The following is a 15,546-nucleotide window of genomic DNA, read 5'->3' as shown; positions in this document are numbered from 1 at the left end:
GAGAGAGAGAGAGAGAGAGAGAAAGAGAGTGGTTGGGTGAGCCATGTGACAGTGGCAGAGGTTTAGTAGTGGGATATAACTAGTAATATGGAGGTAGGCGCAATGTGTATTATATTATTATTATTATTATTATTATACGTTCGGTGTTACGTATTAAGAGGATCGGATGGACTGTCTCTCGCGTGAAACAGATCGGCCTCAGTCGTGTTTTAGTGACCGGTACATTTCGATTGCGAGCGCTTCCATAACCGTATCCATAAGCGTATAAAAACTTCGAAATTCAAAATCCATAGTTGTCTGCGTGCGTGTACGGTGTGCTATACCCGCGAGGTTTACCGCTATGACGAGGGCTCCGAGTGCGTTAAACATGGTAAGTAAAAGCACATAATAATATTATGATGTTTTGGTACGATTTCGTTTTTTTTTCTCTAAAAATTTTTCACTAATATTTTTATCGGTCGAGTCGAGATTTCGATCGCATGTGCTGTCCAGGCACGCAGACCGTCCACTCGTAAACAATAATCAACGTTATAACAGGCATCGTTTGTAAAATCGACATTTTAATAAATGATAAACTGCTGCATGGCTCGTAGGTATTGCAGAGAGTAGAAACCAAGCCGTTGTTGCTGGATATTGTGGCCCATTAAATTTCTACATCCCATTCGTGATTGAAGGTTTTCCGTACGGTTTTATACATGTTTTTTTTCATTTATTATTGTGCAGTCATAACGCGTTATCTTACAATCGAGGATTTGAGGTACATTAATTATTTATTATTATAAATTATTTATTTATTATGGGAATTATTCGATTATTCAAATTCAAATAGATCCAGCGTAAATAATTCGAATACTTGAATATTCGACCATTCGAATATCAGTATTCGATTTTTCAATACAATACATAACGAAAATTATTCGTTTTAGTTTTCACGCAACACAAAACGTTTAATAATATTAGGTATTGTAGCATCGAATACTGATATTCGAATGTTCGAATATTCAAATATTCTTATATTCGAATTATTAACGGCGAACTTATTCGAAGTTGAATATTTAGATATTCGAATAATTCAATTATTCGAATATACATTACATCTCTTTCTTGCTATGGTTAAGTTCCCGCATACGTGGTTGACTAATAAAAATAAAATAAACGGTTCGAACCGCACTAAGAAATATCGCAAGGGATTTATCGATGGCCGACACGTGTTAAGACTATACTCGCAACAAATGTTTTAATAATAATAATAATAATTAACTCGATAGGATTTAAGTAGTTTACCATACGAGATTAAAGTGTTTTATTACAGGGTTTTTTTCCCCGTTCAATTGACTCAAAACATATTTATCTACCAAAAAAAATGAACATCAAAATATATAAAATGCATATGCTATATGGTAGTTAAGAAATATATTTCCTATGATATCGCAATTGATAGCTTTTAAAATTGTAGTCATGCATTACGTTAAAACAGTATAGATATGTAATTGGTTTTAACAATTAATTCAATGAATCTAAATCAAATTTGGTTTGCTTATACCCCACTGTGCGTAAACAGATAGATGTTGAAGGCGTGTAATATTTAAATATTGATTTATCGACGAAAAAATTCAACAAGAAAACAGATTTTTTTCTCAAGATATTGTTCATTAAATATAATGATCTAAACACGTATTAAATCTACATTTCGTGGTCAATAGATATTGTTTTGTTAAAACGTATAGTTAATTGTTTTATAAAAGAAAAAAAAAATTAATTTATGCGCCCGTTAGATTTGCCTAGACCTAATTATTTTACGAGTCGAATACATATGTGACATCAAGGTTAAAACATTAAACGTATCGTTTTAATGACGTTTCAAATAAATACAAGCGAGCACAGACGTTCGAAATTATGAACCTCTCGTCACTCTGCACGTAATGTCATTTCGAAACGAAAAGAGTATAATAAATGTTTCCCCGGGGATGAGACGAAGGAAAGGCAGAGGACTCGGCTACGGCATTTATGAAATTGGGCGGCCGACTTTTGTAATTTAAACTCCGAGTTCTCGGTCGTATGAGATTTACGTAAGATATAGTTTGGTTTCTGTTTAACGCGTAAACGTTGAATTTTCAGACCGCTTTCATCTGTTAAAATGCATATAATTATCACGACTTGAAATGGTGAAGGTTATAAAATTAGATTTGGATACTTACATGCTGCATACATTAATTTCGCTATCGGTGATCAGATTCGATCAAAATAATATTTATCTAAACATAGGTTAACGGGTTGTGTAGGTATACGAATGGAAAATCGATGACTTTTACCCGTGAAGTGCTAATTTATTTGTTACGTTTTCAAAATTACGAAAACGATATGTTTATAATGATACAGAATACTTGTATAATTACAAACAAATCGATCTGGATTTGTATTCAATTATCATAGCGCCTAATCCGCAAAAGTTATAATATGTATTATGTAATTATACATTTCGCAATTTCTAAATAACATTCATCGGTAGGCAGGATAATTTCGTAGATTTAAATGCAAGCTAAGTGCGTTTTAAACGCCGTTGCAGGACTATCTATTTAACATGATACGCATTTTCAAAACGATAACATATAACTATAAATGCTGTTGTACTTTTCGATAAAAAATATACGACACGGTAGGTAGGTTTTAGTGAAATCGAAATGTTTAACGAACAAGCTATAATATCGTTATAACACGTTTGTCGTGAATATATATATATATACTTGTTTATAAATGATTAATTAAAAATCATACATCCAATCGATAACCTTACACATGACAGTAGTGCGCTGTAAAATGTTTATCAACACAATGGTACTTAAGTGTATGTAATATGTTAATGGTATAATTTCGAAACTGTCTGAACTGCAACCGTTGATGCGGCTTTCGCGCGTGAATACTCGTAGTTACTATAGTATGGACGTAGGTACGTATTCATATTGAGTCCGCGTGATCCAAACCCCTTTTCTCTTGGATGACAATTAAATAATAAAATGCTTTTTTTATCTGAAGTAGTTTTATACCTTATACGGTAGAAAATGTTCAAATTTTGGGTGGAAAGAATTACACGTTTTTGGACCATTCTTACGAGTGGTCGTTTGCGGAGTTTACGCGCTCGGTAAAACGTGTCATACGAATGCAGTCGACTAAGATATAACACGTTTATGTTGGTGTCGATATCGTGTCCAACTTTCAAATTGCGTGTGAAAAAAATAAATAAATAAACAATAAAACCGCATATCATCAATACCGTGGTTGTAAAGCAAAATTAATCGTTCGGACGTCATTCAGACCACGGCGATTGCGTTGTACGCGGTCATCGCGTTAACGTGAGTAATAATTTGTCAAACGATCCGACGGTCGAGCACCGAAATTACCAAAAATACACGTCATAATGTATTAATGAAATCATACAAGGATACGGTTAAAAAAGAACGAAAAAAAAACAATACGATTCGCGATTACTTAACAACTTTCTCCGCATTCCTTCGCGCATATCGGACCGCAGTTATTATAATTGCAATATTTTATCATAACCGTCGTCGTCATCATCGTTATGATTTTGTTACATCACACACACGCACAATGCGGCCGCGAACACGTCCGGTAGAACGACGTTCATTTTATACTATCACGGTTGACAAGTCTCGTTTTGTATACATATACTTAAACACGCACCGGGTACTTACAGGTAATGAATGTTAAAACAGAAACTGAGCTCCCGGATCAGCTATCGTCATTAAACGAGATCAGTTTTCCTCGTGATAACAATGTTGTTTCGAACGCACCGCAATGATGATCAGAGCCGTTCGCTGACTATTATAAAACACCGACGACTATAGTAGATCAAACCAATGGAGTAGATAAGGGGTGGGTTTTTGGAGTCCAAACCTCCCATATCCAAAATCTCGTCTAGTAAATAAATAGTTAATAATAAAAATATTTATTATCTTAATATATCAACCCCCATAGATAATCTTTATCTATGCCTTTGTACCGAACTATAAATTTGCTATACGTAACAAAGAATTTAAAATCGTACTGCGTGTTTTTAGATGTCATTAAAGTTTTAGTTTTTTATTTGTTGCTTTGTTGCAGTATACCTTCAATTTGTTTCGTTTGTTGTGTTTTTTTTTTTTTCATAAATCTTGTAACTAGAAAAGCAAAAATCTTCACATGTTCGTTTTATCTTTCTATAAAAATTTGTAACAATTATAAAAAACATTTTTTTTTTCGATTTTTCGTGTTTCCGAGGACGTAACTGTAGCGCTTACATTAAGTTTATTCCTGATCATAAAATAGCACACATTTCAGTGGCTTTCAGCACCATAAAATCTGAGCCCTAAAAATCATAATACCGCCGAATGCCGCCGTAATACGCTGTATCCGCGACACATTTCTAATGTGTTGGTATTTCCTTTTTTTTTCACGTTCGTTCACCTCAAGGACGCCGGGTCAGCTATATCAGGAACATGACAAATAATTATCGTCGTGTTACGTAAGAAGCGATCGGTTTTCTTACGTTTCACATTTTAAATGTTTTCTTATTAATATTATTATTACTGTTGTCAACGGATTTTGGAAACGAACGTCGTCACATCGAGTTCGTCGAAATTCTGCGATAGCGATCAACTCGTACGACACATGGCTCATTATTATCACGCCGGTCTACGGATAAAAAATGATAGTGTCCGGTGCACTTCGGGGACGGGTTGTATAAATGTAAATTAAACGGGTGTTCCCCTCCTCGTCTGAGTCAAATCGTTTCAGTACGGCTCTGTTGAAAAGTGCATAACACGATGTCGATGCACCGCGCTTTCACCGCCGCGTACCTTGAGTATGTATTCTTTTCTTCTTCTCGTATCATACGCATTAAATGTGCGCACACCGTTATGACGTGACCGTATTACAGTTTTTTACATGTTCCTCCGGACCGGACGACAGCGTTTAATCATTGTTTAGGATAATGAATTTTTTTTTTTTCTACACGTCGTATAATAACGGTATAATAATGTACGATATTGTTGCGCGTGTACAGAACAACAAAAATGTGGACGTGCGATACAGCGATCGATGATAATTACTTGTGTTTTGGGTTTTGGAAAACGTCATGTGCGCTGAACATTCTCAACTAACTCAGCCATCCTTGGGAATTGAATAATAACGGTTGTAACAGTAAATACGAGTGGTAATAATAATAGTGATAACGACATTGCCCGCGCCGCGGTACTTTCACTCATTTCACTTTCTAACCGGTGGACGTTTTTGCTTTTGAACGCTGTGCACGCGATGCCTCGGTATTGGTTCGCTGCAACCGTCAATGGCTTTCTTTGTTTACAAACAACGGTTACGCGTTGTAATTGTGCACATGGTACACACGGTATTGCCATTGTGACGTGCGTACGGGCGTTTTCGATCGTTCGTGGCCGATTCTGCCGTCAAAAGTCGATTCAACGCGATCGCCAATGTGTTCAGGTGACCGTCCATCGGACCGACTGCCGGCAATAAGTTTCATTTCCCCGCGTACCGGCACGTGATTATGATTAAGATTTACGTGTTCACGTCGAGTACCACCATCGCACATGATTCTTTAAGATTTCTAAACGCGCCGCTCCGAGATCGAAACAACAAATAATAATATGATCGATCTTGTGACAACTATACGCACAAAATCAATGGTTGTTTTTATTTTTATTTTAATTATGAATCCCGTATCACACATTGGTCAGTTTTCGAATTCGTGTTTCAAACCGTTGCGAATTCGTTCGATAAACACAAGTTTACACTGTAATTTAGACTACATTAATTAACCAACACGAGTAATGAAACCGCTCTGTGGTAATATTAAATTCGAATTAATAATGATGCCGCGCAGGGACCGAAACGACACCGAGTGGATTACCGATACATAAATGATTTTATTGCTCTAATTAAATCTTACGATTACAAATAATCAACAAACAGTTTTCATCTCGTGTTAGAACCGCAGCATTAATTCTATAAGGAAAATGTATATTATGTTCATCATCACCTTTGTGCGAAGTGTTTTTAAAATTATTTATATATATAATTCACGGGTGCCAGCATGTTTTTAAATTTAAATGGTTCATTAATCGAAAAACCACTTAGAATAGATCTGCTAAAAGTACACGATTTCGGAGTGTTATTATTATTTTTTTAATCATTAAATATTAGAACATGTAGTTTCATGTTTTATGTTTTTAATTATAATAAATGTGTAAATTGAATTCTGTAATAAACGAGTAAAACAAATTATTATCATTACATAAGCACATGTGTTTACATTATTTAGCTATTGTTGTGAGGTAATTATGACCACAGTTATTATTATTACCAAAAAAAATAAAAAAATAAAAAAAATAAAACAAATTATGAAATGTATTGTTAGAAAATCAGTCATATTAACTATTGGCCAATCCAAGATAAAATCTATGTAATATCTCACATATTTTTCATAGTAGGTCAGTGTAAGTATTTTAGCACGGCACTAATTAGTGTTTTTGTTGAATAAATAAAATACTGTGTTTATAAAACCGTTTGATTGTATACTGCAGTAACTGCTGTTGTAGTAACATTACACTTATGAAAACCTTTGGTGTAACGAATTGAAATTTTAAAATCATTATATATACGAGTATTTTAGATTCTAAATTAATAATGTATTAATTTTAATTATTAATTACGTTTTTTCATCGATCTATATTTTGATTAATTTATTCGTATGGAAATTCAAATTACGAATTCGTATATTTTGATAACAACGCTTAGATCGATTTGTATCAGAGCAAAATAAAATTTATAGGTAGATATATGCTTTGAAGTATACTTTTATAACGATATAAACGAAAAAGAATCATTTCACTTGGTTTTTTTTTTTTTTTATGCAATCAACAATATACCTAATTCAATATTTTGAATACCGGTAATAATCATTTTGTCGCATAAGTAGTATAGGAGTCATTAATCGAAATGTTTTTAAACTTTGCTTTTATTCATTACAAAAAATATGGAAATAGATTTTAATCGTTATCAAACTATCATCTGCTGTAACTATAGTCTATATAATATCATACAAAAGTAAGATAGAATATTTTAAGAATATTTTAACATTTAATAAAATGACAGTTGAATGTGGTATTTTATTTTATTAAAAAAGTACTTTTTGTACGTATTTATTGTACAACATTCAAATTTGATTTTCATCATAATAAATGTACATGGAACAGCGAAGAAAAAAAATTTCTAAGCAATCACGCATCTTTCTTTCCGGAATACAAAATTTTATTATTACTTTATCAATTTGGATTTTAGTGTAGCTTTATTAGGGAACGATTTCTATTCAGTGATTAATAAAAAAATTTAAAAAATGTGGTCCTTACATGTTCGTTAATACAGTGGTACACACTCGACTGATCTCTGTTTACGCACAAATAATATATGTTTATGATTACGATAGATTCGAAATCATTAAAGCCACGAAAACTATAATGGCAGTAAGTAGTTATGTTTAACACAAAATTCTCATCGTGTCCGTACAATACACGTATTCGTAGCCAAATGTATTTCGTATTTTAAAAGATAATTATGTTACGAACTGACGGTGGTGGCTGTCGCTGGGACTAAAAAAATCCCGACGATATAAGTATAATGGGATTTCAGTGTACAAACCTTTTTAGGGGAAAAAAAGAATCATAACACTTCGGGACGCCGCTGCGTGTACATCTATCTACTCTAACTACAACATAACAATATTAACTCTATAGTTATATTGTACACGTTATTCTCCTTGATTATTATTGTTTTAACTTTAAACAATTCAAAGAGATCGTACGTAAAGTGGAATATCAGATAGATCAATATTTTTGGGCACAGTGTTCAGCATTATCTAGTTGAAAGAATCTGTTTGAAATCCTATTAATGATTAAATCTATACTAGCTATGCAAAAAACTATTCATAACATGTATACAACGTATTTTTTCGTCATATATTTTGTAAATTTTGTTGGTGACGTACCGTTTTTTATTTTTTTTTCTCTAATATTCTTCGAAGAGATTTATTCCTCGAGGATTAATAAATAATCTATAATTTGGATACATTTTATCCGTTTTTAAATTAATTACAATTTGAATAAATATAGAATTCAAAAAATCCTCAACGATTGTTTTTTTTTTTTTTTTTTTTACCTAATTTATTAATTTGATTACTAAAAATTCTTGATTTTTTCCTTTATATTATAAAACTGAGTACCACTAGGACACGAATTCGATTGTATTTAATATATAATATATAACTATAGAATTTAGTGGCGCATTATTTGTATTTTTTTTTTGTTTTGATTTTCAAATGTTTCAAAAAAAAAAAATATGTTTTTTTAAACAATAGTTTAAATGTTTATAGTATTTGTTAATAAGTTCGCTAAACATAAATTATGAATTTTTTTTTTCTTTTAATACGATAATCTTGATTATCAATTAATACACAGCTTATGTTTACCTATCCAGTTATAAGATTCAGTATTTGAAAATTTATACCATCGACATTATAATAAATAACTATTGAAGTTGATAATCTTTGGGATAGGTTTTGCATTAATTTTTAATATTAGATGTTTTATTTTCTAATCATTAAGGACGCGTATGAATTTATTAGCAATATGAGACAGTTTTTATGCCTCGAAGAAATCTTGCCTACAATATGTTAATAACATGTTTGTGCACTTTTGGTTTTCCATTCAGTATTTTCATTACGAAATACTTTCATTAACTAACTCGTATTCCAAGCAGCATATGGTTGATAAGTATAAAATTTCTCTTTTCAGGTAGGTATACGTATTCATTTTTAAGGAAGACAAAACTTAAAAGTAAAACATTGTGAAAGTTGTTGGTATTTTATATATCTGAGTTTTTTTTTTTGTAAGAATGAAATATTTCACCACAGCATACTATTATTATCATTGTAAATCTCATCATCTAAAATGATTGTAAAGTTTACTTACGTATTTTCGGATATATTCTAATTATTAAAAATTTTTATTACACCTCATTAACTTAGTTGAGCTATCTATTTTTTTTTTTTTTTTTTTTTGTTTCCATCCTTAGATACCTTTTCTTGTTGTGTCTTAAACGAAATTCAATATTTCATACAAGATTCAACTGTTCCTGCAATATGTGATCCACGAACAGTATAAGTAAATCATAACTTTTCTGGCTGAAAGCCCTATCGGGCGTACGCGATAACAATGCCGTTACGTTATTATACTTTACCTATAAATAATTAAAAGTGTACATAAGCTCACATTATACAACATAAAGTATTATTTTTCTGAACTGCACCGAAATCAAGACCGTAAGACAATTTCTCTGTTCGTAACCAAACACTATCTAGAAAAAAAAATTTTAAATCGGGGGTTCTTGAATTCCAATCGATTAACACGGTTTTATTCCAGACCAAAAGCGTTAAATTTGTAATGATATACTCCGAGAAAATATCTATAGATAGAAGAAGGTGTACAGTTTTAAAAAAATCGGATTTGCGCTGTAGGTCGATTTATTTTACGGTCACAAGTCGGTTTTCGCGTGCACTCGGATTGCTACGCTATCATTCACGATGCGTTTGAATTTAAACGGTGTACACGATGAGCTAAAAACATACTTCGATTTCGAGGTTTTCGTGTCGAAATCAGTTCAATAATTATTTACGAACAAACTCGTGTTCGTACAAACCATGTTTTCATAGGTGCAGATAATCCGCAGTGGGAGAAGAGTGACGTTGGTCGCTTTCGATATTTTCCCAAGCTCGTTAAACTAATGTTCTAAACATTATGATGTAAACACTTTCAATGCCGCGGTTCAGTTGTTTTTGTCGAGATTAAAATAATAAGCCTTGTAAACGTGGTTCCATATCCGCTTGTTAATATCGATTTACGATTTAATAAACTAATCATGTTCACGAGAAAATAATGATATTATATAAGTTTATATTATAATGAGATTCATGTGTTTAAGTTTTTTTTTTTTTTTAATAACATGAAATATCTACGGAGAATGATAAAGACCTTCGAGAAAGATAATAACAAAATAGTCTTGTGTTTGATCGCCTCATAATTCCCAAGAAAATGTAATTACGTATTTAGGTAACTTCGTTCAGTGAAACAAATTGTTTAACTCGGTAGCGCCTAAATCCTAAATATTTAGTCGGACGAAAAATATTTAAAAAAGTTACAATATCTAAATATTGAATCCAACGGCATACCGATAGGTGGGAAGCAATGGTTACTACCCAAAATAAATTAAAGTTAGGCTTTCGATTTTGTAATGAAACTTTTATACGGTTTTGACAGTCAAATTTCGGCCCCATAGGTTAGGTTAGGTTAGGTTAGCTTCCGTTTTAAACGTTCAAAAGATGTCGGACAACGTCTCCGATCTCGGTATAAGGTTCGGCGCCACTGGTCCAGCTAGGAATAAAAAACTTATAAATATAAATGCTGTAATGCAAAAAAATACAATATAATTTTTTTTACTTGCCGTACGTAATTCAGTATTAGTATGACATCTTACAGTGAGTTTTCCAAGCAACGCAGTCCGAAGTGTTTGACCACGAGAGAGCGTTACATTAACCAGTCTATGTAATTTTGCCACACCACATTTTGCATGCACAGATAGTGCCACCATGTATGTTTTACACCCCGGGGCGGCTAACAGGTCGATCACGATTCCTTTCTATTAATTTTTTTTCAGATACAATATTATCTAAATACTAAAATTATTTATTTCTTGTACATTTTTACATTTTCGTTCAACCCACGAGTATAAAAATTGGATTAATAACAATTAATAAAGGCAATATATAGTAATAATATACACTAATAAATTACTACGAAAAACGAAATTATTCAGTGAAATTGAGTACTACCAGGGGCTGCCGAACGGTCGATCGCAAACGATTTCAAAATCGATCGTGTTAAAATTTATTTTCAAGCACCGCTCACGAAAATTATGGATAATTAGCAATAATAAGAAAAAATTTTTATGGAAGTCGATCCTCAAAGGTGAAGTATATTTTTAGTAGATGGGGGCCAAAAAAAAGTTTATCCGTCCCTGCTATGTATTATACTATGCAGTGCCGTATTTAGACATTTGGTGCCCCGGCGCAAAAAAAAAAAAAAAAAAATTGGCGCTTCTCTAAGGGGCCTGCCCACGGAAAATATAGGAGATAGATCCTCGTGAACCTTTTAGATATTCTAAAATCATTGCTATTTTTGTGTAGTAGGCATGCTATCGCACACCGCACGCGATAACATAATACGTCGTATTATTATAAATAACTTATGTTTATTGACATTATCAAAAAAAATTTGGGAACTATTATTAGGTATATTAATAATAGATCGCTGATAGCTATAAATACATTAATATTGTTTTATGATACTGTTATTAAAAATAAAAATAAATAATTTTAAAAGTTCAATAATTCACAAGTGAGTAAATTTCCGACCACAACATTTTGGCCCCCCCAAAAAACTGGCGCCTGGGACAATTGTAGCCAGTGCCCCACTAATTGCGGTCCTGATACTATGTACGTGTATTGTACGTAATCTAATGGATATTCTATACGTATTGAATAACGGTCTTTATCGAGTTCGTACAAATAGATAGAAAATGCATTAAAATAGTATTACGAGTATTATTATTTATATAGTATTATTCGTATGTTAAATTGTAAAATTAAAGTTATTATTACTTATTAATACTTTGAATAGAAGAAATGAATAAAGGGATGCATAGATATTAGATGTATTTGTGCTCAATGACAATAATTTTCTTATTTTTGATCGATCGTAACAGTCTGAAAAAACAATATTTTGTAAGTTATGAGTTTGCAATGAAGAAAAATCACAACATAAACATCACAATATTCTTTGTAAAATATTACTTGATCTGAGTTCATTTTCATAAAACACTCGGAAACGAACGCATCCTTAGAGGTCTGTTTTCGGTAATTTTTCTACCGAAACGATCGAAATAGACGGATTGCATTGTATCGTTTAGTAATGCGCGTCCGATCGACGATATCGATTTCAATGTCGTTCACGTGGTTACGCGTCGGTTACTGGAACCGATACGATGACGTCTTCGCACCGTATCATCGACCTGAACTCGTTCGAAAACGTTTGCGCTCGACGTACGCATTACGACTTGCCGATGGCGCGAACGGGCGACGTAGGCCACAGTGAGAAATCGATGAATTGATTTAAGTACGTTAACTAACCCGACCACCTGGGTATCATGAAACTTGTTGTGAAGGTCTTCCAGAACGTTCTCGAAAATTGCCTACTGCTGCGCACGCGGTGAACCGCTTTCTCCCGGCGCTTTCGACCTTCGTTTTCGTTTCTCTGTCTATCTCTCTCCCTCTTGTCCTGCCACCGAATCGGATCGAATAGATCGCTAACACGTTGATTTATCGTTTTTTTACAGGTGCTCGGGCCACTGCTGTTGGTGACGATGTTCGCGTTGTCGGCGCGTGGCATCCCGGTGAACAGACGGCAATCTGAACTGGACTCGGCGGTGGACGGCGTGCAAAAGTACCTCGAGTCGTCGGGGTTCCCGAAGATGACGCGCGGTGAGGTGATGGAGTTCCTGAACGACTTTTCGCGCAACTCACGTGTTAGCCGTTCGGACAACACGGGCAAGGAACGATCGATCGCGCCGACCGAGACTAGGAAAACGGTGTCGGACGGTAAGCAAACGGCTAGGCCGAAGTTCCCGGAAGGTGAGTCGCCGTTGAACTACGGATACCCGATGAGCGCTCTCGGGGTCGTCAGCTCGTCCACCACCACCTCCACTACTACCACCACTACAACCGCCACCGATCCGACGACGACGACGACGCAAATGACTTTCGTGACGGTACCGCCGGTGAAAGCGGCGCAACCGCAGTGGAAAAAGAAGACGGTCGGGCCGTCGGTGGACGTGACGGCGTATTCCAAGTTCAAGAAGATACCCGAGGCGAGGAACGTGAAAATCGACGACGAAATGACCGAGTTCCTGGGGGGTTTCGGGTTGCTGGACGCGCCGTCCAGCAAACGGGGCAGCGGATCGGTGGACGCGGCGCGGAGGCGCGACGACGGTTTGACCGAGACGACAGCGGACGAGCTGCTGCTGCGGTCGTTGCTGGCCGAGACGGGTACCTCCACGAACGGCACCGCCCAAGCGTCCACGCCGGTGCTCGACGCCGGCGGCGTTCGGCGGTCGACGACCGCGGGCCGCGGCCACGTGTTCAACCCGTCCGACTCGGACTTGAAGACGGTGGACGTGAACCGCATAGCGAAGATCGTGGAGAACATACGGCTGCTGGCGGACGGCAACGACACCGCGTCCCTGTCCCAGGACGCGATACGCACCAAGCTGGAGAACATCACGGCCGACATAGCCACCATTGACCGACCGGTCGCGTCCACGGTGTCCGCGAGCGACCAGAGCTTCGACGGGTACCAAGTGTTCTTTGACGACGACACCAAGCAGGCTGAACCAGACGATCTGCCGGTGACGCCGAATGCGGCCGCCGCGGCCTCGCTCGCCACGGTCACGCTAGATAGCACGGGCAGCCCACCGGACCCGCTGTCCACGGACGAGCTGCAGCAGCTGGTGGAAAAGAACAAGAACGACGTGAAGCGCCAGCAGCCGGCGGCCACGACAACGGCCGCGATGGCCAACGAGCAGCCTGCGACCACTACGGTCACGGACGATCCCGTGGCTGCGTCCACGTCGTCTGAAGCGGTGCGCGCACAGTCGTTCACGGACTCGTCGGAAGCCGTCGCGACGGGCATGTCGACGGCCGCCGGGGCCCGGGACGTGTCCACCACCGAGGCCAGCCCCAGCTTATCACAACTGGCCGAGTCATTTGGTGGCGGCGAAACGGCCAGCAGCGACCCACCAACCGCGTTCGAGACCGAAGCGCCCAGGATGGACCGACCGCGCAACGGGCTGTACTTCTACGTGGACTGGAACTCGTTCCTGACCGTCAACGAGGGCCAGAAGAACCAAGTGAACTTGAGGTTCGCCCCAAAGGCCGGCAACCCGGCGCACTTCCTCAAGGTCACCGTGCCCTGATTGTGCCTTCGGCCCTTCATGGCGCACCGTTAAATTATTCTGCACCGTCTCCAGTATCTAATTATTATCGATCGTATTTATGCGCGCATGCGATGATTTATTCCGCGTTGACTTCGTCGACGACGATCGTACCTATTTATTATTATTATTATTTTTCTTTGTAAATATAGTTTTAGTTTTAAATACTGTAAACAAAAACCCCTTTCTTTTTTTTTTTTTAAGTAACCAAACAACTTTAAATATTCATGCGTTCCCGTTCGATTTGATTTTTTTCTTTTTCCCTGCGCGGAATAATTGTACGGGTCTACGAACAAAAAAAATTTAACGAATCGTGCAAGTTTGAGTGATGCCACCCCCGCGAAATTTTTCCGGTTTCCAGACGCCACTCGAAATTTCCTTTTGAAATTTTACCACCTATGAAACGCGCACGGCAAAAAAGTGTACCAAGCTAATGCCCTACAGACAAACGCGTTCGCGCGATAAGTGCTAAGCCTCCATTGAAATGTTTTTTCAATTCGCCCCTGGGGTTCGAAACACGCTCCGCCCACGTCGGCGCCGAGTAACGATTTTTCTTCTTCTATTTCGCGTGCCCATTAGTAATTATTATTATATTCACATCAATTATAACACTAATGAGACCCCGAAAACTGGGGAGAAAAATAAAGTCGCATGTATTCCATGCACTTACCGTACGCGACGCGTTGTTTTGTACGGCGCAATCGTTGCGAGACGAACATTACATAATTATTTTCGAATAATATTTTACACGCAGGTTCTTACTTTGAAATTCGTATATCGGTGATTTTTTTTTCACTCGATTCTACACGGCCCCGTAACGTGCGAAAACCTATATTAGAGTTATCAGTTTCACGTGTTTATCGAATTGTTCGGCGACTTATCCAGCGCGATACAAATTTCTCGTTTGACATTCTGCGTCATATTTTGCTCGCCCTTGTCCTTCGTAAAATATGTGATAAACCGTCCGTTTTCAAATACCCACAAACCGTTTTGACTTTAAACACCGACGGAGATCGTTTTGTTTCTAGTGGTGATGGGTAAAAATGACGGTAACAGTGACTAATAACGGTTACGAATCGAGTAGCAATTACAGTCCGTTACTCGAATGAAAAAATAACAGACACAAATGTAATAACGGCGCTTAAGTTTGCGAGGCCTTGCGGAAAATTAATTTTTGGGTCTTATGATTTTTATTAATAAAATATTTTAAGTTCAGTTAAATCTGAGCACAATTAACTGAAATTATTTCAGAACTGCGGGGCCCTGGGCAACTGCCTCTATTGCCCCCACCCTCGAGCCGTCCCTCACTTACAATATTAATCGTAATTCACAGTAGGTTCACATGTATTTTGAGAGGGACAAATTTTACCACCTCTA

At 36.7% G+C, this 15,546-nt stretch overlaps 1 protein-coding gene across 1 annotated transcript; it reads left to right on the top strand.

The window, feature by feature from the left end:
- The first annotated feature begins 157 nt into the window (after positions 1 to 157).
- LOC112685924 (uncharacterized protein YMR317W) lies at positions 158 to 14,349 on the top strand. Its single transcript, XM_025557976.1, has 2 exons — positions 158 to 370; positions 12,517 to 14,349. The coding sequence occupies exons 1-2, from the start codon at positions 341 to 343 to the stop codon at positions 14,149 to 14,151; spliced, it is 1,665 nt and encodes a 554-aa protein (XP_025413761.1). The 5' UTR covers positions 158 to 340; the 3' UTR covers positions 14,152 to 14,349.
- Positions 14,350 to 15,546: the final 1,197 nt, after the last annotated feature.

This window comes from Sipha flava, unplaced genomic scaffold (assembly GCF_003268045.1).
Source record: "Sipha flava isolate LNK unplaced genomic scaffold, YSA_version1 299_pilon_pilon, whole genome shotgun sequence".
Lineage (NCBI taxonomy): Eukaryota > Metazoa > Arthropoda > Insecta > Hemiptera > Aphididae > Sipha > Sipha flava.
Note: the sequence above shows the minus strand (reverse complement) of the source record. Positions and strands in the feature narration are given on the sequence as shown.

Excerpts from the sequence above, each read along its gene's own strand:
- LOC112685924 (XM_025557976.1), top strand. The coding sequence starts at position 341 with ATGACGAGGGCTCCGAGTGCGTTAAACATG. Across the intron at positions 371-12,516 it reads CTCCGAGTGCGTTAAACATG|GTGCTCGGGCCACTGCTGTT; the intron begins GTAAGTAAAAGC and ends GTTTTTTTACAG.